This window comes from Chiloscyllium punctatum, chromosome 46 (genome assembly GCF_047496795.1).
Source record: "Chiloscyllium punctatum isolate Juve2018m chromosome 46, sChiPun1.3, whole genome shotgun sequence".
In the NCBI taxonomy this organism is placed as follows: Eukaryota; Metazoa; Chordata; class Chondrichthyes; order Orectolobiformes; family Hemiscylliidae; genus Chiloscyllium; species Chiloscyllium punctatum.
The window spans coordinates 58,666,964-58,694,065 of NC_092784.1; the positions used below are offsets into that span (position 1 = coordinate 58,666,964).

The window sequence follows — 27,102 nt, forward strand, 5'->3', positions numbered from 1 at the left end:
ATAGTCCAACAGGTTTATTTGGAAGCACTAGCTTTCGGAGTGCGCTCCTTCATTAGGTAGCTACCTGACGAAGGAGCAGCGCTCTGAGAGCTAGTGCTTCCAAATAAACCTGTTTGGTGTCCTGTGATTTTTAACTTTGTCCACCCCAGTCCTACACTGACACCTCCACATCACTGTCATTGAAAGCAGTGCATTCCAGTAGGGGTTCCAGCAGCCACTCCGAGGCCCTAGTGATGCAACGTTTCCGACACAGTACAAAAGGTGGATTATGCTTCCCTCTTTGCAGTAGAACAGGTTTCATTCTATTCGTGAAGTCTTTTAGACTTTTTAAAAATTAATGTTCTCGAAATAAAATCACACATCTTGAGCATTGTGGCTTTAATACTTGGACGGTGGTTTTTTGCAAGAGGTGAATCTGATACAATGGAGATATTTATGGGACTCTTGTGCCCTGTCAGATTGTTCATTTTTATCTTATTAATGAAAAGCCACACCAGAGACTGCATTAGTTGATGTACATCTAACTGATTTCAGTTCATGCCATTCAGCTGTTGCCTTGTATTTAATGAGTGGAAAAGTGGCCGTTTGCACAGAGTATGGTTGCAGTGCGCTGCCAGTAACCGTTTCAGTTACAGACACTGTCTTCGAGATTGAGCTAAGGTGGCTTGCAGGAGTTGTGATGGTGACTTGCTCAGGCTGCAATCATCAAACTGAGCCAAAGCTAATCTATCAAGGCAGAGTTGGGAAGTTTTCTCATGTCGTTTATCACACACCAGGTGTCAGCTGATTTAAAAATAGCCACTCTTCTGAAATTGCGACGAGATTCTTGTTGACAGGTGATTTTTTATTTGAGTGTTTTTTCTTACTGACCTTTCACGTGATTCTGATCACCAAACATCATAATCGTCACACGGAGAAACCAGACAAGACAAAACTCAAACAGGAATACAATCTGGAGGCAGTGGCCTAGTGGTATTATCACAGGACTGTTAATTCAGGGACCCACGTAATGTTCTGGTTCAAATCCTGCCACGGCAGATTGAATCCAATACAAGTCTCGAATTAAGAATCTAATGAAGACCACAGGAATCATTATTGATTGTTGAAACAACTCATCTGGCTCGTTTAATGTCCTTTGGGGAAGGAATCTGCTGTCCTTACCTGGCCCGGCCTACATGTGACTCCAGACCCACAACAATGTGGTTGACTCTCAGTGAGGCCCTCATGCTGGTTTAAAAAAAACTTCCAGGTCTAATCCCAGCAGCTGCGGAATGAGCGTGAGCCTGAGATTTAGTGCCTGTATGTTCTGCTCAGCTGTGAGCAGGATTTCTTTGAAATTCAAGAGCAATTTGTTCCCTAATTGGTCAGAAAGTGCCCACGTTTTAGGGCCGGCATTGGCTTCCTAGAATTGGAAAGCCGTTTGGCCTTCCCTGCCGAAACTGGGCATCTGACATCGTCGGACCACCTTTATTCCCTCGGTTCCAAGTTTTGAAATCTTCGGTTGTCACCCCCTTCCCAACAACTTTTTGACAGGGTGGGGGGGGGTGGGGGGAAGAGTTTGGAATTTCCATCTCCTCAGCTAGGCTAATGCCTAGGATGTCCTGATGTTAAGGATGACTAATATCCTTTAGGGAAGGAAATCAGCCATCCTTACCTGGTCGGGCCTACATGTGACTCCAGACCCACAGCAACGTGGCTGGCTCTTAACTGCCCTCTGGGAATTAGGGATGGGTAAATAAATGCTGGGCCCAGCCAGTGACATCACCTCCCATAAGTGAATAAAAAGAAGTGGAACTTGAGTTGTTGGGTAAGGATTGAGATGTTGGGATTATATGCAGAGGAATGTAAGTTAAGTTTTAATTTAGTTTGTTTTTAAATGATGATGAATTTTAACATGATGAATGGCAAAGGACTGTTTTCTTTCGTTCAGCAGTGTCTGCCCAGGCGATGTCACACTAGAATTGTAGCCAAAAGATTAGTGAGTGCAATTAATTAATTTCATTTCACTGAGGACTGTTGGGAATATGGGTTTGGCTTGCAGGGAGGGGTTGAGGTCAGTGAATGATGGATCTAAAAAGAGAAAGTTAGGTAAATATTTAAAAACAGAGGAACATACAGGACTGTTGAGCATAGACGGAGCAGTGGGATTCGGTTCGGATTGTAGCAAAGAACTGGCCATGAATTAAAATCAGAGTACTCATTCTACTGTAAACATCAGCCCGACTGTTGACCAGTTGATTTTTCAAAACTTTCCCTCCTGGGATGTGGGCATCACTGGCTGGCTATCCCTCCTTAATTACTCTTAAGGTGAGCTGCCTTTGGACCACTTGCAGTGTATTCATTCAATTCCATTCTATTAATGTTTCAGTAGTGACTTCTGTAGTGACCAGATTAGATTTTCATCTTCGAGAGCTTATATATGTACAACGAGCTTTTCATTTCTAGCTGCTGGTTGCAACTGGTTCTGTCTTTTCCAGCCAGTGTAACCGAAAAGGCTGGGCTGTCTCGCACACAGGTTTGCTTGATCCCCCCCAAACCCTGACAAGCTGCAGTCAAACAGTAGGGAGACTGGGCTGAACTTCCAACAACTGCCCTGTGACACATATTGTTTGTTAATTTCCAATCCCGGGGTGAATTGTCAGTCTCTGAGGCCTTGTATTTTAGACCAGCCGTCTATCCTTGATGCTCTGACAGTATGTTTCCTCCCCAGTGTATGAGAGAAGCATGTGAACAACGCTGGCTAATGGGATGCTATGACCGAGGGTTAATTCCTATTAGAGGAAGCAGTGTAAGGGGTTGTACGTTTGATGCATACATGACTGCCAATGGCCATGTGTCTGACTGTCAGGGAAATCGGTCTTTTTTCCCTTTCATTGCAAATGACACTGGGCAAGTATCACCTGGTTCATGATACACCATCCTTTACCTCCTGTACCCTGCTGTTACTGATACACCATCCTTTACCTCCTGTACCCTGCTGTTACTGATACACCATCCTTTACCTCCTGTACCCTGCTGTTACTGATACACCATCCTTTACCTCCTGTACCCTGCTGTTACTGATACACCATCCTTTACCTCCTGTACCCTGCTGTTACTGATACACCATCCTTTACCTCCTGTACCCTGCTGTTACTGATACACCATCCTTTACCTCCTGTACCCTGCTGTTACTGATACACCATCCTTTACCTCCTGTACCCTGCTGTTACTGATACACCATCCTTTACCTCCTGTACCCTGCTGTTACTGATACACCATCCTTTACCTCCTGTACCCTGCTGTTACTGATACACCATCCTTTACCTCCTGTACCCTGCTGTTACTGATACACCATCCTTTACCTCCTGTACCCTGCTGTTACTGATACACCATCCTTTACCTCCTGTACCCTGCTGTTACTGATACACCATCCTTTACCTCCTGTACCCTGCTGTTACTGATACACCATCCTTTACCTCCTGTACCCTGCTGTTACTGATACACCATCCTTTACCTCCTGTACCCTGCTGTTACTGATACACCATCCTTTACCTCTTGTACTCTGCTGTTCAATCTGAAGGTAAGAGATAATCAAATGCAGCGTTTAATTATATTAACAATGAAAACCGTTGGCCTTTTATAGATATGGAAATCGTAGAGGCTTGGGCCAATGTTCACTGCTCAGTTTTGTTTGACCGTGTACTGTTGTTGGGGTGGTTAGCCAGTGCAGCTCAAACTCCCTGTATTTCTCTATGTAACAGTTAAGACCTGGGACCTATGAGAAAAGGGGCAATTATGTTTCTTGTGATAATCATTCCAATGTGGGGACTGTGCTTGACATATAGCTGGAATTGTGTGGCAATTGGAAGATGAGAAGCAAGTTGCTGTATAAACATGCTGCAGCTGATTTCCCTCTCTCCCTGTCCTCTTTACAGATCGTCTTTTTTACATCTACACGTCTGGCACCACGGGTATGCCGAAAGCGGCCATTGTAGTACACAGCAGGTATGTGCTGGGACTGAGCAGCACAGCAGAGAGCAGTGGCTGTTTCAGCTCTGACAGTTCAGACTTTACACTGGCAATGTTGACAGATTAACAAGAGGGGAGGGAGCAAAAGTCTTTTTTTTTGGTGGATTACGATCCGAATACGATGCTTGAGAAACAAAGTCAGCAGCAACTTTGCAAGAGAATCGGATGAATACTGAACTGGGTGGGGGGGTGGGAGAGAGGGGGAGCGAGATTTGACAGCTCTTTCAGAAGTGACAAAACGGCCCTTTTTTGTGCTCTTATCATTTGGTGCACCTCAACAATGGGAAAGGCGTTATTCACCAAGACGTTAAGTTGAATCTTTGTCTCGGGTTTTAGCACCCCGTGACACACCCAGTGCAGCAGAGCCTGGATGGGGATTTCTCACCTCAGTTAGTTGGCCTGCTTGCTCTGTGGGATACAAAGCCCTGCTTTTTCCCTCCATTCTACTCATAGGTGGGTGTGCTTGCTTGTAGGTACTACAGGATGGCTGTGTTTGCTTATTATGGATTCCGAATGAAGCATGATGACATTATTTATGACTGTCTGCCCCTGTATCATTCAGCAGGTAAGAAGTCATGATATCATTCCTGCTTATCAGAGTGCTGGCCATTTGGTGGTATTCATGTGTTAGTTATGGTATGAGGTGGCGCAGCAAATACCTGGTCAGCCTGGGTGAGTTGGCTCAATGAGTCGTGCTTCCATGCTGTACAGCTCGATGACTCGACCTGCATGCCCCAGTCCACCATTCTTTTGGTGTCTGCCTTCCATCTCCCCCTATTCCCACATCAGATTCTCAGCTCGACTGACCCTAGTAGAATCGCTAATTGAAGGTTCCGCTCAGAGAAAGTCACTCTAACGAAAGGAGAACACATTCTATTTGTTATTGTTAAGGTAAAAACAAAGAACTGCAGGTGCTGGAAATCGTTTAAAAAAAAACAGAATTTGCTGGAGAAACTCTGCAGGTCTGGTAGCTGTGGAAAGAGAAACAACATTAACATTTCGAGTCCGGTGACCCGGTTCTGACGAAGGGTCGCTGGACCCGAACAGTAACTCTGCTTTCCCTGCACCGATGCTGCCAGACCTGCTAAGTTTCTCCAGCAATTTCTGTCTTTGTTCCTTTTCTTCATTATTGCTTCGCATCCACACAGTTTCTCACTTGCTGAGAGTGTGTTGCTGGCAAAGCACAGCAGGTCAGGCAGCATCCGAGGAGCAGGAGAATCGATGTTTCGGGCAGACCCGTTCATCAGGAAAGGGTTCTGGCCCGAGATGTCGATTCTCCTGCTCCTCGGATGCTGCCTGACCTGCTGTGCTTTTCCAGCAGCACCCTCTCAACTCTGATCTCCAACGTCTGCAGACCTCAGTGTCTCCCAGTTTCCCACTTGTCAGGTTGCAGTGGATTGAGCTCCGTTTAAACATCTCATCGAACGGGTGGCACCTCCTACACTGCGTCATTCCTTCAGCACTGGACTGGAGCGCTGCCTACATTATCACTCCTGTCTCTGGTTTGGGGTTTAAGCTCAGGCCGGGCTGGAAGCTCATGTCACTGAGTGATGTGGGAGAGTAATGAATGGAAATGGTGAACAGTCTCCCATGCATTAAATTGTTCCATGTTTCTTCCAAAATATCCCAGCTAGTAGGACAGACCAGAAGAATCTCTTGGATTCTGCCTTGCTTTATTTCAGAATTCCCGCATATTATTTAGCTTTTGCATAATCATTTCAATCTTTGAGGGGTTTGAAGTAAATTCGCCAAGTATATACCTGGGTGCTGTTCATTACAGTGAAATGCTTAACTCCCCCAAATTACAGCTTTGTCTCCCTGGAGTCTCCCTCCTTCCAATGTGAAATATTATCACACGAGAGATCCCTCACAATTCATTAAATGTTGCAACAAGGGTAGGTGCTACGTTGCAGCTAATAAAGTCTTCAGTCCGTGAACTCTTTGCTCATCTGTTTATGCCTTGTGAGTGTAATTACGTCTCACATGCTCGGAATTCCTTGCATTTTGGGAGTAGACATGTCTCTGAATCTGTAAACTGAAATAAAAGCAGAAGGCAGTGCACTCTTCAACTCTGTTCATCCAGAATCTGGGCGTCTGTGCAATTGTCTTGCAATGCCTATTTTTAATTAAAATTGTTATGAGGCAGAGGCATACTTAAAAAGCCAGCATGGCAATAATTTATTTACAGTTACAACCAATTGGAATGGATAGCAAAGCATGGGGCCTATATGAATGAACAATAGCTTTCATTGACAACGTATCTTTAATGTAGTTAAAATGTCCCAGGCACGTCACTGGAGCATTCTCAAACACCAAGCCCTGTGTGTTGTAACAACAGCTGCCCAAAATAGAGGTCAGAGAGGATGTTAAGGAAAGGTGAGGTGGGGAAGTTTGTGGGGGCAATTCCACAGCATTTAGGAGCTTGGAAACTGAGGGTGACCACTAATATTGAAACAACGGAGAGACCATAATCTGAGGAGTGCAGGTACGAGGAGGGCTGAAAGGCTGGCTGAGTGTGGGGTCACACAAGTGAGGGGTTATGGTTTTAGGGATAAGAACTATCGCCAAAACATTGACAATATAAAAGAAAAAAAAACGTCCTCATTAGACTTCTTATCAAACAAGCATGTTGTGCCTTGGAGACTACGCTCACACGTGATCCGCAGACTTCCCTGTGCCAACCTGTTACTGAGTTTTCAGTGCAAGCGAGAGTGTTTTTTTGAAAGGATGTGTCCCCATTCTGTCAACAGGCAACATAGTTGGTGTGGGACAGTGCATCCTGCACGGCCTGACTGTTGTGATCAAAAAGAAGTTCTCGGCAAGTCGATTCTGGGATGACTGCGTGAAGTACAACTGCACTGTGAGTGTTTACAAGCCTCTCTCTGTGCTGTGCACACTCGGGGGTTTCTGTTCGCTTCCAGCTGAGCACCCACATCTCCCCCTCCACCCACATTGGCCTGGCTCCCTGCCCGTTTGCACTGAAAGTGCTCAGGAACAGGATTGTGTGAGAAAAAATACAGCCCGCAGTCGGCCATTCAGGCCTTCAAGCCTATGACCATTGAACAAGGTGGAGGGTGATCTATTTCCTTTCCACTCCACTCCACTTTACTTGCCCAATCCCCATGTTTCTTGACTCCGTTAATGCTTACAAAATGTCAGCCTTGAATATCTCACAATGGCAGAAGTGTTGCAATATAGAAGGACCCATTGCGTCTGCGCTGGCTCTCTGAATGAACACCTCATCTACAGCTATTCTCCCACCTTCTCCCCATAATCCTCCTTGTTCCTTTTAAATGACCATTTGAGGTTTTCCAAAGAAACTTAATTGTACCTGCCTGCACACCACTCACAGGCGGTTCATTCCAGACCACAGCCCCTTAGTTGTAGAGTTATAGAGGCGGATAGCACAAAAGCAAATCCTTCGAGCCAACCAGATATATTAAATTTATCTAGTCTGATTTGCCAGCATTTGGCCCATATCCCTCTAAACTCTTCCTGTTCATGTCCTCATCCAGATGTTGTAATTGTATCAGCCTCCACCACTTCCTCTGGCAGCTCTCTACACACACACACACACACCACTCTCTACGTGAAAAAGTTGCCCTTCAGTTCTCTTTTTAAATCTTTCTCCTCTCACCTTATACTTACGTCCTCTAGTTTTAGATTCCTCCCACCTTGGGGAAAAGACCTTGTCTATTTATCCTATCCGTGCCCCTCATGATTTTGTAAACCTCTATAAGGTTACCCCTCAGCCTCCATCGCTCCAGGGAAATCAGCCCCAGCCTGTTCAGCCTCTCCCTATAGCTCAAACCCTCCAACCCTTGTTAACATCCTTGTAAATCTTTTCTGAACCCTTTCAAGTTTCACAACAACTTCCCTACAGCAGAGAGACCAGAATTGCCTGCGGTATTCCTAAAGTGTTTTAACCAATGTCCTGTATAGCTGCAATCTGACATCCCAACTCCTGTACTCAAAGCACTGAACAATAGAGGCAAGCGCACAAACACTTTCTTCACTGTCCTGTCCTACTTTCAAGGAGCTATGAACCTGCACTCCAAGGTGTTTTTGTTCAGCAGCATTCCCCAGGACCTTACCATTAAATGTATACGGCCTGCCCTGATTTGCCTTTCCAAAATGCAGCACCCCACATTTATCTAAATTAAAGTCCATCTGCCAGTTCTCGGTCCATTGGCCTATCTGATCAAGGTTCCGTTGTAACTGTCCACTAAAGCTCCAATGTAAGTGTCGTCTGCAAATTTACTAACTATCCCTCCTATGTTCACATCCAAATCATTTATATAACTGACAAAATACTACTGGTTACAGGGATCCAGTGTGAAAACACCTGTCCACCACCACCCTCTGTCTCCTGCCTTCAAGCCAATGTTGTCTCCAAATGGCTAGTTCTCCCTGTATTCCATGTGATGTCACCTTGTTAACCAATCTACCATAAATAAGCTTGTCCAACGCCTCCCTAAGACCATATAGAGATGCCCACCACTCTGCCCACATCAATCCTCTTTGTTACCTCTCCAAACAACTCAATCAAATTAGAGAGATGATTTCCCACGCACAAAGCTCCATATTGACTATCCCTAATCAGTCCTTGCTTTTCCAAATGCATGTAAATGTCCGTCAGAATCCCCTCCAACAACCTGCACACCACTTCTCTGCTTGGATGTTAATATGTGACAGTTGCTCTTCAGATCGTCCAGTACATCGGTGAGATTTGCCGGTATCTCCTTAACCAACCGGTCCGCCTGGCTGAAAGCCAGCACCACATCCGTATGGCGATTGGTAACGGCCTGAGACCCTCGGTCTGGGAGTCCTTCACCAGTCGCTTCCGCATCAAGCAGATGGCAGAGTTCTATGGGGCGACTGAGTGCAACTGTGCCATCGCCAACCTGGACGGCAAGGTGGGTTCTCACTCTGGAACTAACCCAGGCTCCCCAATGGGATGTTTATTTTGGGGCTGGGCAGTGAATGAGAGAATGGGCATTAGGAATGACTTGAGAAGAAAGATTCCATTGACCGTTTTGGGATAGGGATTGAAACACATGCCATTGCAATTAAGGGTCAAGAGTGTGGTGCTGGAAAAGCACAGCAGGTCAGGCAGCATCCGAGGAGCAGGAGAATCAACGTTTCGGGCATAAGCCCTTCATCCCTTAAAATGGCCACCCAAGTGGACAGGGTTGTTAAGAAAGCATATGGTGTTTTGGCTTTCATTAACAGGAGGGTTGAGTTTAAGAGTTGTGAGATCTTGTTGCAGCTCTATAAAACTCCACTAGGAATACTGCATCCAGTTCTGGTCGCCCTATTACATGAAAGATGTGGATGCTTTGGAGAGGGTCCAGAGGAGGTTTACCAGGATGCTGCCTGGACTGGAGGGCTTATCTTATGAAGAGAGATTGACTGAGCTCAGACGTTTTTCATTGGAGAAAAGGAGGACGAGAGGGGACCTAATTGAGATATACAAGATAGTGAGAGGCATAGATAGAGTCGATAGCCAGAGACTATTTCCCAGGGCAGAAGTGGCTAACATGAGGGGTCATAGTTTTAAGCTGGTTGGAGGAAAGTATAGAGGGGATGTCAGAGGCAGGTTCTTTACACAGAGAGTTGTGAGAGCATGGAATGCGTTGCCAGCAGCAGTTGTGGAAGCAAGGTCATTGGGGACAGTTAAGAGACTCCTGGACATGCATATGGTCACAGACATTTGAGGGTGCATACATGAGGATCAGTGGTCGGCACAACATTGAGGGCTGAAGGGCCTGTTCTGTGCTGTACTGTTCTATGTTCTATGTAATTAAAATATCAGTTTGGCCACATATGCTCCTAAGATGCACACTTAGCTCTCTTATTTATGTTAGTTATTCCATACAGAATCACTGTTCTCCTCCTGTTTTTTTCTACAGGTAGGTGCCTGTGGGTTTAACAGCCGCATCTTGCCCCAGGTCTATCCTATCCGTCTGCTGAAGGTTAATGAAGATACCCTCGAGCTTATCCGAGGTCCCAATGGGCTGTGTATCCCCTGCAAACCAGGTAATCATCAGGATTCGCAGTTGCCAAAGAGCTAATCCATTCCAGAGGGATGTTCTAGATGAGTCTGTGCTTGTGTTTCCAGGTCATTAGCCACCAGTGCCCCCAACCCAGCCCCATTCCCTGCAAAAGCAGCACACAGTTCAGGATCGGCCCTGCAGATTTCATGGAAACTAGCTCAGCTTGCTCGACCTCACTCTCCTGGGAATCCTGAGGGCCAGGACAGAGTGGGAGCACTTTCCAATTCTGAGATGAACTCAAAACAGGGACTCGACTGTTAGAAAGACTAGGGCGATATACCTGCTGTACTGATTGGAATGATGTCAACCAGGGTGGACCTCATACAATGTAAGTTCCCTGATTGCGGCTGTTACCCAGGTCCAATCAGGGAGCCCTGGCTGACAGATACAAACAGGAGGGTCAGGGGTCCTGCTCACTCTAGGAGCCAGCTCTGAGTGAGCTGGGTCAGTGTCACGCACTATGAGTCTGTAAATAGTGGGTGACTTGATGATGGGATACTGGCCTTTGTGGAGTTATTTCACCTACTATTGTGTGAAGTTGTCACCATCTAGTGGCGTTGAGCAGAATTGTGCCTGATGTTTATTACATTATGAAGGCACTTAATTGGAAGTGTTTGTAAGTAAACCAATCCCACATCGCTCTGTTGCAAATGCCAGGCTTCTTGTATTTTTTCGCCCCCTCCCAATCTCCTTGCAGGCTTTCACTGCTTAGATCGATACCACGTGTAAAGAAGCCGTGGTGTTTTGCTATCAGTGCGGTGGTTTTCTGCAATGCTAAGTGTTTGTCTCCTGTTTGTATCCCAGATATCATTGCTGCAGCCAACCTTCCCCTGAAACTAGGACACAATGTTCTTGTTTCACCTTCTTCACTCTGCTTCAGGAATTATAGAATACTGACGAGAGAAAGAGATCTTGAAAGAATCTGACTAGATTTCCAAAAGTGTTTTTGTTTTCTAATTTATTCAGAGCGTTGCTGGCTGGGCCAGCATTCATTGGCTCTCCTTAACTTCCCTTAACAGGACAGTGCCTTTGTGCAGTCCTTGGGGTGTGTGGACTGCCATCGAGAGTGTGGTGCTGGAAAAGCACAGCAGGTCAGGCAGCATCCGAGGGGCAAGAGAATCGACATTTCGGGCATCAGCCCTTCATCACAAATGAGGCTTGTGGGCCGGGGGTGCTGAGAGAGATGAAGTCTGTGTATGGACAGCCACAGAGCTGTTAGGAAGAGGGGTCCAGGATTTTGACCCAGTGACAGTCAAGGAACATCAATTATATTTCCAAGTCAGGATGGAGTGCGGCTTGTCAATTGACTGTGGTGCCTTTTGGAACACCTCAAAAGCCCAAAAGGTACGACAGAGGTGCTCAAAAGTCCTCCCTCTCCGTGTGTGAATGCTCTTATTCAGTCAGTCTTGGTTCGCCAGCTCCCGGCAGTTCCAGCCCATGGGCCTACACGAAGTGGAGTCTCCAGTGAATTCCTCCAACCTTTGACCTTTTTCTCCTTCTCTTGAGCCAGGTGAGCCGGGGCAGTTGGTCGGCCGCATTAACCAGCAGGACCCCCTTCGCCGGTTTGATGGCTACGCCAACGAGTCTGCCACAAGCAAAAAGATTGCATACAACGTCTTTAGGAAAGGAGACAGCGCCTACCTGTCAGGTACAAACTGGGGTAAAAATACAACTAATGGCCCACAGGGTGAGCGCAGCGGGTTTTACATACGTTCTCTCTTGCTACCCGTTTCATCCATAACTCATTGACACATTTGCCTCGGAGTCAGAAAGTCTAAGTTCCATCCTTAAGATGTGTGCACCAAATCCAAACAAACCCCCCTTGCTGCCTTGCTGTAACAGTGCTCTCTTTCAGGTGAGATGTGAAGCCAAGGCCTAATTCACCTACCCGCCCACCCCACCTCAAGTGACGTGAAAGATCCCACAGTCCCACTTGGGATGAGTTGGGTGAGGAGTGATCTCCCTGGTGTTCAGGTCAATATTTATATTGTAACCAACGTTGGTTATAAAAGTGATTGTAGTCATTATCTCCTTGTTAGATGTGGTAGCTTGCTGTGCCCAAATGGTTGCAATGTGTCCCATGAGTGCTCGCAACACTTGACAAAGCCTTCATTGCCTGCTAAATGCCATCCTGCACGAGACTGTTTGTTTCAGTGGGTGGTACTCTCCCCTCTGTCATCACAATCGCAGAAGTTACGGTGACACTCCAATGTGGTATCAATGAAACATTGAACCCTGGCCCTGACTTACCTTCAACTTAATGCCTAATCTTCCAGAGCATTGTTCGAAGCCACCCAAAGGTCCTGGCTTACAAGTTGGTGGGATTTTGCAGGAGGCATTTGCTGACACGACAGTGGCTATGCTCTGTTGCCTGTTAGGTTCCTGTAATCCTGCCCAGCAGTTCTTAAGTTTGTTTTTTTGATTTTCCGATCTTGTCTTGCTGAGTGACTTGAACGTGAAGCATTCGTGTTTCTGGAGTGGGATGTTCCGGTGCAATTCCGGAGTGCCTTGTAATTCTCTCCGTGCGTTGTCTGCGGCTTGCAGGGGACGTGCTGGTTATGGACGAGCTCGGCTACATGTACTTCAAGGACAGGAGCGGCGACACCTTCCGCTGGCGAGGGGAGAATGTCTCGACCACTGAGGTGGAGGGCTGCCTGAGTCAGCTCCTGAACATGACCGACGTGGCAGTGTACGGGGTGGAAGTGCCAGGTAGGCAGCCTCTTCTGATCTCCTCACCATTCCCCTCCTTCAACCCCTGGGTTCAATACTCCTCAAGCGCTGTTGGGCAGAGCGTGGAAACTCTACCACAGTAGGCCAGGCATCTCTGTATCTCTCTCGTAAGATTGCAGAAAGGCTGTTTCGAGAACCAAGGGACACGGTCGCTGGATGAGGGGGCAGCTATTTAGGATTGAACTGAGGGCGAATCTGGGGAAAGATCTGCTGCAGAAAGCTATGGAGGCTATTAGCGAGTTTTGGAAAGATTTATACTTCAGGTTGAGGTTCTGGATGTAGGTTTGTTCACTGAGCTGAAAGGTTCGTTTTCAGACGTTTGGTCACCACTCTAGGTAACATCTTCACTGGGCCTCCGAATGGTGGCATGGCCCGCTTTCTATTTGTGTTTAGGTTTCCTTGGGTTGGCGATGTCATTTCCTGTGGTGGTGTCGTTTCCTGTCCTTGATTGAGGCGATGTTCAAGGCCGAGATTGTTAAAACATGAAGGGATACAGGGATAGTGCGGGTAAACAGGAGTGAATGAGAAGATCAGACATTTGAATACAGAGCAGGCTCAAAGATCTGCTCTTGCTTATACTAAGGTTTATCTCAACATGACTTAGCTGCTAATTGGAACCCATCTTGATGAAGTGCTGCTTGGCTACTTAATCATATTGCTATTGTACGTGCAACACAATCGTGGTCGGGAGACAGTTCCAGGATTCTGACCCAGCAATACTGAAGTAACAGCGATATATTTACACATCAGGATGTTGAGTGGCTTAGAGGGCAACTTGTAGGTGGGAGTGTTCTATTATACCTTAGGCCCTTGTCCTTCTAGATGTCAGATGTTGCAGATTTAGGAAGGTACAGTCAGAAGAGCCTGGGTGTTACTCCACTGTATCTTGTAGATGGTACACTCTGTTCCTGTCAATGGTGCCGTCTGTTCCTGTTGATGGTGCGCTCTGTTCCTGTCGATGGTGCACTCTGGGTTCCTTTCGATGGTGCCCACCATTCCTATCGATAGTGCCCTCTGTTCCTGTCGATGGTGCGCTCTGTTCCTGTCGATGGTGCCCCCCGTTCCTATCGATGGTGCCCCCCGTTCCTATCGATGGTGCCCCCCGTTCCTATCGATAGTGCCCTCTGTTCCTATCGATAGTGCCCCCCGTTCCTATCGATGGTGCCCCCCGTTCCTATCGATAGTGCCCTCTGTTCCTGTCGATGGTGCGCTGTGTTCCTATCGATGGTGCGCTGTGTTCCTATCGATAGTGCCCCCCGTTCCTATCGATGGTGCCCCCCGTTCCTATCGATGGTGCCCTCTGTTCCTGTCGATGGTGCGCTGTGTTCCTATCGATGGTGCGCTGTGTTCCTATCGATGGTGCGCTGTGTTCCTATCGATGGTGCGCTGTGTTCCTGTCGATGGTGCGCTGTGTTCCTGTCGATGGTGCGCTGTGTTCCTGTCGATGGTGCGCCCTGTTCCTGTCGATGGTGCGCCCTGTTCCTGTCGATGGTGCCCCCCGTTCCTGTCGATGGTGCGCTCTGTTCCTGTCGATGGTGCTCCCTGTTCCTGTCGATGGTGCTCCCTGTTCCTGTCGATGGTGCCCCCCGTTCCTGTCGATGGTGCCCTCCGTTCCTATCAATGGTGCGCCCTGTTCCTGTCGTTGGTGCGCCCTGTTCCTGTCGTTGGTGCGCCCTGTTCCTGTCGTTGGTGCCCTCTGTTCCTGTCGTTGGTGCCCTCTGTTCCTATCAATGGTGCGCCCTGTTCCTGTCGTTGGTGCGCCCTGTTCCTGTCGTTGGTGCCCTCTGTTCCTATCGATGGTGCGCCCCGTTCCTGTCGATGGTGCGCCCCGTTCCTGTCGATGGTGCGCCCCGTTCCTGTCGATGGTGCGCCCCGTTCCTGTCGATGGTGCGCCCCGTTCCTGTCGATGGTGCGCCCCGTTCCTGTCGATGGTGCGCCCCGTCCCTGTCGATGGTGCGCCCCGTCCCTGTCGATGGTGCGCCCCGTCCCTGTCGATGGTGCGCTCAGTTCCTGTCGATGGTGCGCTCTGTTCCTGCCGATGGTGCCCCCAGTTCCTGTCGATGGTGCCCCCTGTTCCTGTCGATGGTGCCCCCTGTTCCTGTCGATGGTGCCCCCTGTTCCTATCGATGGTGCCCCCTGTTCCTATCGATGGTGCCCCCTGTTTGTATCGATGGTGCGCTCTGTTCCTTTCGATGGTGCCCCCTGTTCCTTTCGATGGTGCCCCCTGTTCCTATCGATGGTGCCCCCTGTTCCTATCGATGGTGCCCCCTGTTTGTATCGATGGTGCGCTCTGTTCCTTTCGATGGTGCCCCCCGTTCCTATCGATGGTGCGCTCTGTTCCTATCGATGGTGCCCCCTATTCCAATCGATGGTGCACTCTGTTCCTGTCGATGGTGCCCCCCGTTCCTATCGATGGTGCCCCCTGTTCCTATCGATGGTGCCCTCTGTTCCTATCGATGGTGCCCCCTGTTCCTATCGATGGTGCCCCCTGTTCCAATCGATGGTGCCTTCTGTTCCAATCGATGGTGCACTCTGTTCCTATAGATAGTCCCCTCTGTTCCTATCGATGATGCGCCCTGTTCCTATCGATGGTGCGCTCTGTTCCTATCGATGGTGCCCCCTATTCCAATCGATGGTGCACTCTGTTCCTGTCGATGGTGCCCCCCGTTCCTGTCGATGGTGCTCTCTGTTCCTATCGATGGTGCCCCCTGTTCCTATCGATGGTGCCCCCTGTTCCTATCGATGGTGCCCCCTGTTCCAATCGATGGTGCCTTCTGTTCCAATCGATGGTGCACTCTGTTCCTATAGATAGTCCCCTCTGTTCCTATCGATGATGCGCCCTGTTCCTGTCGATGGTGCCCTCTGTTCCTATCGATGATGCGCCCTGTTCCTGTCGATGGTGCCCTCTGTTCCTATAGATGGTGCCTTCTGTTCATGTCGATGCTGCGCTCTGTTCCTATAGCTGGTGCCCTCTGTTCCAATAGATTGTGCCCTCTGTTCCTATCGATAGTGCGCACTGTTCCTATAAATGGTGCCCTCTGTTCCTGTCGTTGGTGCCCCCTGTTCCTGTCGTTGGTGCCCTCTGTTCCTATCGATGGTGCCCCTGTTACTATCAATGGTGCCCTCTGTTCCAATAGATTGTGCCCTCTGTTACTGTCGATGGTGCTCTCTGTTACTGTCGATGGTGCTCTCTGTTACTGTCGATGGTGCACACTGTTCCTATAGATGGTGCCCTCTGTTCCTATAGATGGTGCCCTCTGTTCCTATAGATGGTGCCCTCTGTTCCTGTCGATGGTGTCCCCTGTTCCTGTCGTTGGTGCCCTCTGTTCCTATAGATGATGCCTTCTGTTCGTGTCATTGCTGCGCTCTGTTTCTATCGATGGTGCCGTCCATTCCTGTCGATGGTGCCCTCTGTTACTATCATTGGTGCCCTCTGTTCCTATAGCTGGTGCCCTCTGTTCCAATAGATTGTGCCCTCTCTTTCTGTCGATGGTGCCCTCTGTTCCTATCAATGGTGCCCTCTGTTCCTATCAATGGTGCCCTCTGTTCCAATAGATTGTGCCCTCTGTTCCTATAGCTGGTGCCCTCTGTTCCTATAGCTGGTGCCCTCTCTTCCTGTCGATGGTGCCCTCTCTTCCTGTCGATGGTGCCCTCTCTTCCTGTCGATGGTGCCCTCTGTTCCTGTCGATGGTGCCCTCTGTTCCTATCGATGGTGCCCTCTGTTCCAATAGATTGTGCCCTCTGTTACTGTCGATGGTGCTCTCTGTTCCTATCGATGGTGCACACTGTTCCTATAGAGGGTGCCCTCTCTTCCTATAGATGGTGCACTCTGTTCCTATAGATAGTCCCCTCTGTTATTATCGATGGTGCACTCTGTTCCTATAGATCGTCCCCTCTGCTCCTATCGATGGTGCCCTCTGTTCCTATAGATGGTGCCCTCTGTTCCTATAGATGGTGCCCTCTGTTCCTGTCGATGGTGCCCTCTGTTCCTGTCGATGGTGCCCCCTGTTACTATCGATGGTGCCCCCTGTTACTATCGATGGTGCCCGCTGTTCCTATCAATGGTGCACACTGTTTCTATAGCTGGTGCCCTCTGTTCCTATAGATGATGCCCTCTGTTCCTATCAATGGTGCCCTCTGTTCCTATCGATGGTGCCCTCTGTTCCTATCGATGGTGCCCTCTGTTCCAATAGATTGTGCCCTCTGTTCCTATAGCTGGTGCCCTCTGTTCCTATAGCTGGTGCCCTCTCTTCCTGTCGATGGTGCCCTCTGTTCCTGTCGATGGTGCCCTCTGTTCCTATCGATGGTGCCCTCTGTTCCAATAGATTGTGCCCTCTGTTACTGTCGATGGTGCTCTCTGTTCCTATCGATGGTGCACACTGTTCCTATAGAGGGTGCCCTCTCTTCCTATAGATGGTGCACTCTGTTCCTATAGATAGTCCCCTCTGTTATTATCGATGGTGCACTCTGTTCCTATAGATCGTCCCCTCTGCTCCTATCGATGGTGCCCTCTGTTCCTATAGATGGTGCCCTCTGTTCCTGTCGATGGTGCCCTCTGTTCCTGTCGATGGTGCCCCCTGTTACTATCGATGGTGCCCCCTGTTACTATCGATGGTGCCCGCTGTTCCTATCAATGGTGCACACTGTTCCTATAGCTGGTGCCCTCTGTTCCTATAGATGATGCCCTCTGTTCCTATCAATGGTGCCTTCTGTTCCTATAGATGATGCCCTCTGTTCCTATCGATGGTGCCTTCTGTTCCTATAGATGGTGCCCTCTGTTCCAATCGATGGTGCAATCTGTTACTCTCGATGGTGCCCTCTGTTCCTATAGATGATGCCCTCTGTTCCTATAGATGGTGCCCCCTGTTCCTCTCGATGGTGCCCCCTGTTCCAATCGACGGTGCAATCTGTTACTCTCGATGGTGCACTCTGTTCCTGTCGATGGTGCCCTCTCTTCCTATCGATGGTGCCCTCTCTTCCTATCGATGGTGCCCTCTGTTACTATCGATGGTGCCCTCTCTTACTATCGATGGTGCCCTCTCTTCCTATCGATGGTGCCCTCTGTTACTATCGATGGTGCCCTCTGTTCCTTTGGATGGTGCCCTCTGTTCCTGTCGATGGTGCCCTCTCTTCCTGTCGATGGTGCCCTCTCTTCCTGTCGATGGTGCCCTCTGTTCCTGTCGATGGTGCCCTCTGTTCCTGTCGATGGTGCCCTCTGTTCCAATCGATGGTGCCCTCTGTTCCTTTCGATGGTGCCGCTTGTTCCTTTCGATGGTGCCCTCTGTTCCTATCGATTGTGCCCTCTGTTCCTATCGATGGTGCCCTCTGTTCCTATAGATGGTGCCGCCTGTTCCTATAGATGGTGCCGCCTGTTCCTATAGATGGTGCCCCCTGTTCCTGTCGATGGTGCCCCCTGTTCCTGTCGATGGTGCCCTCTGTTCCTGTCGATGGTGCCCTCTGTTCCTATAGCTGGTGCCCTCTGTTCCTATAGCTGGTGCCATCCATTCCCATAGATTGTGCCCTCTGTTCCAATAGATTGTGCCCTCTGTTCCAATAGATTGTGCCCTCTGTTCCAATAGATTGTGCCCTCTGTTACTATCGATGGTGCCCTCTGTTCCTATCGATGGTGCCCTCTGTTCCTATAGCTGGTGCCCTCTGTTCCTATAGCTGGTGCCCTCTGTTCCCATAGATTGTGCCCTCTGTTCCAATCGATTGTGCCCTCTGTTCCAATCGATTGTGCCCTCTGTTACTATCGATGGTGCCCTCTGTTACTATCGATGGTGCCCTCTGTTACTATCGATGGTGCCCTCTGTTCCTATCGATGGTGCGCCCTGTTCCTGTTGATGGTGCGCCCTGTTCCTGTTGATGGTGCGCCCTGTTCCTGTTGATGGTGCCCTCTGTTCCTATAGATTGTGCACTCTGTTCCTATAGATTGTGCACTCTGTTCCTATAGATAGTCCCCTCTGTTACTATCGATGGTGCCCTCTGTTCCTATCGATGGTGCCCTCTGTTCCTATCGATGGTGTGCCCTGTTCCTGTTGATGGTGCCCTCTGTTCCTATAGATTGTGCACTCTGTTCCTATAGATAGTCCCCTCTGTTCCTGTCGATGGTGCCCCTGTTACTATCGATGGTGCCCTCTGTTCCTATCGATGGTGCCCTCTGTTCCTATCGATGGTGCCCTCTGTTCCTATCGATGGTGTGCCCTGTTCCTGTTGATGGTGCCCTCTGTTCCTATAGATTGTGCACTCTGTTCCTATAGATTGTGCACTCTGTTCCTATAGATAGTCCCCTCTGTTCCTGTCGATGGTGCCCCTGTTACTATCGATGGTGCCCTCTGTTCCTATCAATGGTGCACACTGTTCCTATAGCTGGTGCCATCCATTCCCATAGATTGTGCCCTCTGTTCCAATAGATTGTGCCCTCTGTTACTATCGATGGTGCCCTCTGTTCCTATCGATAGTCCCCTCTGTTCCGATCGGTGGTGCCCTCTGTTCCTATAGATAGTCCCCTCTGCTCCTATCGATGGTGCCCTCTGTTCCTATCAATGGTGCCTTCTGTTCCTATAGATGGTGCCCCCTGTTCCAATCGATGGTGCCCTCTGTTCCTGTCGATGGTGCCCTCTGTTCCTATCGATGGTTCCCTCTGTTCCTATTGATGGTGCCCCCTCTTCCAATCGATGGTTCCCTCTGTTCCAATCGATGGTTCCCTCTGTTCCTATCGATGGTGCCCTCTGTTCCTATAGATGGTTCCCTCTGTTCCTATTGATGGTGCCCTCTCTTCCTATCGATGGTGCCGCCTGTTCCTATCGATGGTGCCGCCTGTTCCTATCGATGGTGCCCTCTGTTCCAATCGATGGTTCCCTCTGTTCCAATCGATGGTGCCGCCTGTTCCTATCGATGGTGCCGCCTGTTCCTATCGATGGTGCCGCCTGTTCCTATCGATGGTGCCGCCTGTTCCTATCGATGGTGTCCTCTGTTCCTATCGATGGTGTCCTCTGTTCCTATCGATGGTGCCCTCTGTTCCTATCGATGGTGCCCCCTGTTCCTATAGATCGTGCCCCCTCTTCCTATCGATGGTGCCGCCTGTTCCTCTCGATGGTGCACTCTGTTCCTCTCGATGGTGACGTCCATTCCTATAGATGGTGCCCTCTCTTCCTATGGATGGTGCCCTCTGTTCCTATCGATGGTGCCCTCTGTTCCTATCGATGGTGCCCCCTCTTCCTATCGATGGTGCCCCCTGTTCCTATCGATGGTGCCCTCTGTTCCTCTCGATGGTGCCGCCTGTTCCTCTCGATGGTGCCGCCTGTTCCTCTCGATGGTGCCGCCTGTTCCTATCGATGGTGCCCTCTGTTCCAATCGATGGTGCCCTCTGTTCCAATCGATGGTTCCCTCTGTTCCTATAGATGGTTCCCTCTGTTCCTATAGATGGTTCCCTCTGTTCCTATCGATGGTGCACACTGTTCCTATCGATGGTGCACACTGTTCCTATAGATCGTGCCCCCTCTTCCTATAGATCGTGCCCCCTATTCCTATAGATCGTGCCCCCTCTTCCTATAGATCGTGCCCCCTCTTCCTATAGATCGTGCCCCCTCTTCCTATAGATCGTGCCCCCTCTTCCTATCGATGGTGCCCCCTCTTCCTATCGATGGTGCCCCCTCTTCCTATCGATGGTGCCCCCTGTTCCTATCGATGGTGCCCCCTCTTCCTATCGATGGTGCACTCTGTTCCTATCGATGGTGCGCCCTGTTCCTATCGATGGTGCGCCCTGTTCCTATCGATCGTGCTCTCTGTTCCTGTCGATCGTGTTCTCTGTTCCTATCGATGGTGCCCTCTGTTCCTATCGATGGTGCCCTCTGTTCCTATCGATGGTGCCCTCTGTTCCAATCGATGGTGCCCTCTGTTCCAATCGATGGTTCCCTCTGTTCCTATCGATGGTGCCGCCTCTTCCTATCGATGGTGCCGCCTGTTCCTATCGATGGTGCCCCCTGTTCCTATCGATGGTGCCGCCTGTTCCTATCGATGGTGCCGCCTGTTCCTATCGATGGTGCGCCCTGTTCCTATCGATGGTGCGCCCTGTTCCTATCGATGGTGCCCCCTGTTCCTATCGATGGTGCGCCCTGTTCCTATCGATGGTGCGCCCTGTTCCTCTCGATGGTGCCCCCTGTTCCTCTCGATGGTGCCCCCTGTTCCTCTCGATGGTGCCCCCTGTTCCTCTCGATGGTGCCCCCTGTTCCTCTCGATGGTGCCCCCTGTTCCTATGGATGATGCTCTCTGTTCCTATGGATGATGCCCTCTGTTCCTATAGATGGTGCCGCTTGTTCCTATCAATGGTGCCCCCTGTTACTGACAATGGTGCCATCTGTTCCTTTCGATGGTGCCCTCTGTTCCTATAGACGGTGCCTTCTGTTACTATCAATGGTGCACACTGTTCCTATAGCTGGTGCCATCCATTCCCATATATTGTGCCCTCTGTTCCTATCGATGGTGCCCTCAGTTACTATCGATTGTGCCCTCTGTTCCTATTGATGGTGCACAATGTTCCTATAGATGGTGCCCCCTGTTCCTATCGATGGTGCCCCCTGTTCCTATCGATGGTGCGCCCTGTTCCTATCGATGGTGCGCCCTGTTCCTATCGATGGTGCGCCCTGTTCCTATCAATGGTGCACACTGTTCCTATAGCTGGTGCCCTCTGTTCCAATAGATGGTGCCCTCTGTTACTATCGGTGGTGCCCTCTGTTCCTATAGATAGTCCCCTCTGTTCCTATCGGTGGTGCCCGCTGTTCCTATCAATGGTGCACACTGTTCCTATAGCTGGTGCCCTCTGTTCCAATAGATGGTGCCCTCTGTTACTATCGATGGTGCGCTCTGTTCCTATAGATGATGCCCTCTGTTCCTATCAATGGTGCCTTCTGTTCCTATAGATGATGCCCTCTGTTCCTATCGATGGTGCCTTCTGTTCCTATAGATGGTGCCCTCTGTTCCAATCGATGGTGCAATCTGTTACTCTCGATGGTGCCCTCTGTTCCTATAGATGATGCCCCCTGTTCCTCTCGATGGTGCCCCCTGTTCCTCTCGATGGTGCCCCCTGTTCCTCTCGATGGTGCCCCCTGTTCCTCTCGATGGTGCCCCCTGTTCCTCTCGATGGTGCCCCCTGTTCCAATCGACGGTGCAATCTGTTACTCTCGATGGTGCACTCTGTTCCTGTCGATGGTGCCCTCTCTTCCTATCGATGGTGCCCTCTCTTCCTATCGATGGTGCCCTCTGTTACTATCGATGGTGCCCTCTGTTCCTTTGGATGGTGCCCTCTGTTCCTGTCGATGGTGCCCTCTCTTCCTGTCGATAGTGCCCTCTCTTCCTGTCGATGGTGCCCTCTCTTCCTGTCGATGGTGCCCTCTGTTCCTGTCGATGGTGCCCTCTGTTCCTATCGATGGTGCCCTCTGTTCCTGTCGATGGTGCCCTCTGTTCCAATCGATGGTGCCCTCTGTTCCTTTCGATGGTGCCGCTTGTTCCTATCGATGGTGCCCTCTGTTCCTATCGATTGTGCCCTCTGTTCCTATCGATTGTGCCCTCTGTTCCTATAGATGGTGCCGCCTGTTCCTATAGATGGTGCCGCCTGTTCCTATAGATGGTGCTGCCTGTTCCTATAGATGGTGCCCCCTGTTCCTATCGATGGTGCCCTCTGTTCCTATCGATGGTGCCCTCTGTTCCTGTCGATGGTGCCCTCTGTTCCTATAGCTGGTGCCCTCTGTTCCTATAGCTGGTGCCCTCTGTTCCTATAGCTGGTGCCCTCTGTTCCTATAGCTGGTGCCATCCATTCCCATAGATTGTGCCCTCTGTTCCAATAGATTGTGCCCTCTGTTCCAATCGATTGTGCCCTCTGTTCCTATCGATGGTGCCCTCTGTTCCTATCGATGGTGCCCTCTGTTCCTATAGCTGGTGCCCTCTGTTCCCATAGATTGTGCCCTCTGTTCCAATCGATTGTGCCCTCTGTTCCAATCGATTGTGCCCTCTGTTCCTATCGATGGTGCCCTCTGTTCCTATCGATGGTGCCCTCTGTTCCTGTCGATGGTGCCCTCTGTTCCTGTCGATGGTGCCCTCTGTTCCTATCGATGGTGTGCCCTGTTCCTGTTGATGGTGCCCTCTGTTCCTATAGATTGTGCACTCTGTTCCTATAGATTGTGCACTCTGTTCCTATAGATAGTCCCCTCTGTTCCTGTCGATGGTGCCCCTGTTACTATCGATGGTGCCCTCTGTTCCTATCGATGGTGCCCTCTGTTCCTATCGATGGTGTGCCCTGTTCCTGTTGATGGTGCCCTCTGTTCCTATAGATTGTGCACTCTGTTCCTATAGATTGTGCACTCTGTTCCTATAGATAGTCCCCTCTGTTCCTGTCGATGGTGCCCCTGTTACTATCGATGGTGCCCTCTGTTCCTATCAATGGTGCACACTGTTCCTATAGCTGGTGCCATCCATTCCCATAGATTGTGCCCTCTGTTCCAATAGATTGTGCCCTCTGTTACTATCGATGGTGCCCTCTGTTCCGATCAATGGTGCCCTCTGTTCCTATAGATAGTCCCCTCTGCTCCTATCGATGGTGCCCTCTGTTCCTATCAATGGTGCCTTCTGTTCCTATAGATGGTGCCCCCTGTTCCAATCGATGGTGCCCTCTGTTCCTGTCGATGGTGCCCTCTGTTCCTATTGATGGTGCCCCCTCTTCCAATCGATGGTGCCCTCTGTTCCAATCGATGGTTCCCTCTGTTCCTATCGATGGTGCCCTCTGTTCCTATCGATGGTTCCCTCTGTTCCTATTGATGGTGCCCCCTCTTCCTATCGATGGTGCCGCCTGTTCCTATCGATGGTGCCCTCTGTTCCAATCGATGGTGCCGCCTGTTCCTATCGATGGTGCCGCCTGTTCCTATCGATGGTGCCGCCTGTTCCTATCGATGGTGCCGCCTGTTCCTATCGATGGTGCCCTCTGTTCCTATCGATGGTGCCCCCTGTTCCTATAGATGGTGCCCCCTCTTCCTATCGATGGTGCCGCCTGTTCCTCTCGATGGTGCACTCTGTTCCTCTCGATGGTGACGTCCATTCCTATAGATGGTGCCCTCTCTTCCTATGGATGATGCCCTCTGTTCCTATCGATGGTGCCCTCTGTTCCTATCGATGGTGCCCCCTCTTCCTATAGATCGTGCCCCCTCTTCCTATAGATCGTGCCCCCTCTTCCTATCGATGGTGCCCCCTGTTCCTATCGATGGTGCCCCCTGTTCCTCTCGATGGTGCCCCCTGTTCCTCTCGATGGTGCCGCCTGTTCCTCTCGATGGTGCCGCCTGTTCCTCTCGATGGTGCCGCCTGTTCCTATCGATGGTGCCCTCTGTTCCTATCGATGGTGCCCTCTGTTCCTATCGATGGTGCCCTCTGTTCCAATCGATGGTTCCCTCTGTTCCAATCGATGGTTCCCTCTGTTCCAATCGATGGTTCCCTCTGTTCCTATAGATGGTGCACACTGTTCCTATCGATGGTGCACACTGTTCCTATCGATGGTGCACACTGTTCCTATCGATGGTGCACACTGTTCCTATCGATGGTGCACACTGTTCCTATCGATGGTGCACACTGTTCCTATCGATGGTGCACACTGTTCCTATCGATGGTGCACACTGTTCCTATAGATCGTGCCCCCTCTTCCTATAGATGGTGCCCCCTCTTCCTATCGATGGTGCCCCCTCTTCCTATCGATGGTGCACTCTGTTCCTATCGATGGTGCGCCCTGTTCCTATCGATGGTGCGCCCTGTTCCTATCGATCGTGCTCTCTGTTCCTGTCGATCGTGTTCTCTGTTCCTATCGATGGTGCCCTCTGTTCCTATCGATGGTGCCCTCTGTTCCTATCGATGGTGCCCTCTGTTCCTATCGATGGTGCCCTCTGTTCCAATCGATGGTGCCCTCTGTTCCAATCGATGGTTCCCTCTGTTCCTATCGATGGTGCCGCCTCTTCCTATCGATGGTGCGCCCTGTTCCTATCGATGGTGCGCCCTGTTCCTATCGATGGTGCGCCCTGTTCCTATCGATGGTGCGCCCTGTTCCTATCGATGGTGCCCCCTGTTCCTATCGATGGTGCCCCCTGTTCCTATCGATGGTGCCGCCTGTTCCTATCGATGGTGCCGCCTGTTCCTATCGATGGTGCCGCCTGTTCCTATCGATGGTGCCCCCTGTTCCTATCGATGGTGCCGCCTGTTCCTATCGATGGTGCCGCCTGTTCCTATCGATGGTGCCGCCTGTTCCTATCGATGGTGCGCCCTGTTCCTATCGATGGTGCGCCCTGTTCCTATCGATGGTGCGCCCTGTTCCTATCGATGGTGCGCCCTGTTCCTATCGATGGTGCGCCCTGTTCCTATCGATGGTGCGCCCTGTTCCTATCGATGGTGCCCTCTGTTCCTATCGATGGTGCCCCCTGTTCCTCTCGATGGTGCCCCCTGTTCCTCTCGATGGTGCCCCCTGTTCCTCTCGATGGTGCCCCCTGTTCCTCTCGATGGTGCCCCCTGTTCCTCTCGATGGTGCCCCCTGTTCCTATGGATGATGCTCTCTGTTCCTATCGATGATGCCCTCTGTTCCTATAGATGGTGCCGCTTGTTCCTATCAATGGTGCCCCCTGTTACTGACAATGGTGCCATCTGTTCCTTTCGATGGTGCCCTCTGTTCCTATAGACGGTGCCTTCTGTTACTATCAATGGTGCACACTGTTCCTATAGCTGGTGCCATCCATTCCCATATATTGTGCCCTCTGTTCCTATCGATGGTGCCCTCAGTTACTATCGATTGTGCCCTCTGTTCCTATTGATGGTGCACAATGTTCCTATAGATGGTGCCCCCTGTTCCTATCGATGGTGCCCCCTGTTCCTATCGATGGTGCGCCCTGTTCCTATCGATGCTGCGCTCTGTTCCTATCGATGGTGCCCTCTGTTCCTATCGATGCTGCGCCCTGTTCCTATCGATGGTGCGCCCTGTTCCTATCGATGGTGCGCCCTGTTCCTATCGATGCTGCGCCCTGTTCCTATCGATGCTGCGCCCTGTTCCTATCGATGCTGCGCTCTGTTCCTATCGATGCTGCGCTCTGTTCCTATCGATGGTGCCCTCTGTTCCTATCGATGGTGCCCTCTGTTCCTATCGATGCTGCGCTCTGTTCCTATCGATGGTGCGCCCTGTTCCTATCGATGCTGCGCCCTGTTCCTATCGATGCTGCGCCCTGTTCCTATCGATGCTGCGCCCTGTTCCTATCGATGCTGCGCCCTGTTCCTATCGATGGTGCGCCCTGTTCCTATCGATGGTGCGCCCTGTTCCTATCGATGGTGCCCCCTGTTCCTATCGATGGTGCCCCCTGTTCCTATCGATGGTGCCGCCTGTTCCTATCGATGGTGCCGCCTGTTCCTATCGATGGTGCCGCCTGTTCCTATCGATGGTGCCCCCTGTTCCTATCGATGGTGCCGCCTGTTCCTATCGATGGTGCCGCCTGTTCCTATCGATGGTGCCGCCTGTTCCTATCGATGGTGCGCCCTGTTCCTATCGATGGTGCGCCCTGTTCCTATCGATGGTGCGCCCTGTTCCTATCGATGGTGCGCCCTGTTCCTATCGATGGTGCGCCCTGTTCCTATCGATGGTGCGCCCTGTTCCTATCGATGGTGCCCTCTGTTCCTATCGATGGTGCCCCCTGTTCCTCTCGATGGTGCCCCCTGTTCCTCTCGATGGTGCCCCCTGTTCCTCTCGATGGTGCCCCCTGTTCCTCTCGATGGTGCCCCCTGTTCCTCTCGATGGTGCCCCCTGTTCCTATGGATGATGCTCTCTGTTCCTATCGATGATGCCCTCTGTTCCTATAGATGGTGCCGCTTGTTCCTATCAATGGTGCCCCCTGTTACTGACAATGGTGCCATCTGTTCCTTTCGATGGTGCCCTCTGTTCCTATAGACGGTGCCTTCTGTTACTATCAATGGTGCACACTGTTCCTATAGCTGGTGCCATCCATTCCCATATATTGTGCCCTCTGTTCCTATCGATGGTGCCCTCAGTTACTATCGATTGTGCCCTCTGTTCCTATTGATGGTGCACAATGTTCCTATAGATGGTGCCCCCTGTTCCTATCGATGGTGCCCCCTGTTCCTATCGATGGTGCGCCCTGTTCCTATCGATGCTGCGCTCTGTTCCTATCGATGGTGCCCTCTGTTCCTATCGATGCTGCGCCCTGTTCCTATCGATGGTGCGCCCTGTTCCTATCGATGGTGCGCCCTGTTCCTATCGATGCTGCGCCCTGTTCCT

General features: G+C 50.5%; 1 protein-coding gene across 4 annotated transcripts in view; it reads left to right on the forward strand.

Moving 5' to 3' along the window:
* Positions 1–27,102, forward strand: part of slc27a1a (solute carrier family 27 member 1a) — a 79,100-nt gene that overhangs the window by 35,283 nt on the left and 16,715 nt on the right. For all 4 annotated transcript variants that reach the window (XM_072564368.1, XM_072564369.1, XM_072564366.1 and 1 more), the window contains exons 5-11: positions 3,918–3,987; positions 4,485–4,576; positions 6,762–6,871; positions 8,718–8,927; positions 9,924–10,050; positions 11,578–11,715; positions 12,612–12,776. In XM_072564368.1, coding sequence (XP_072420469.1) covers positions 3,918–3,987; positions 4,485–4,576; positions 6,762–6,871; positions 8,718–8,927; positions 9,924–10,050; positions 11,578–11,715; positions 12,612–12,776 — 912 coding nt within the window. The remainder of the gene's footprint in view (positions 1–3,917; positions 3,988–4,484; positions 4,577–6,761; positions 6,872–8,717; positions 8,928–9,923; positions 10,051–11,577; positions 11,716–12,611; positions 12,777–27,102) is intronic.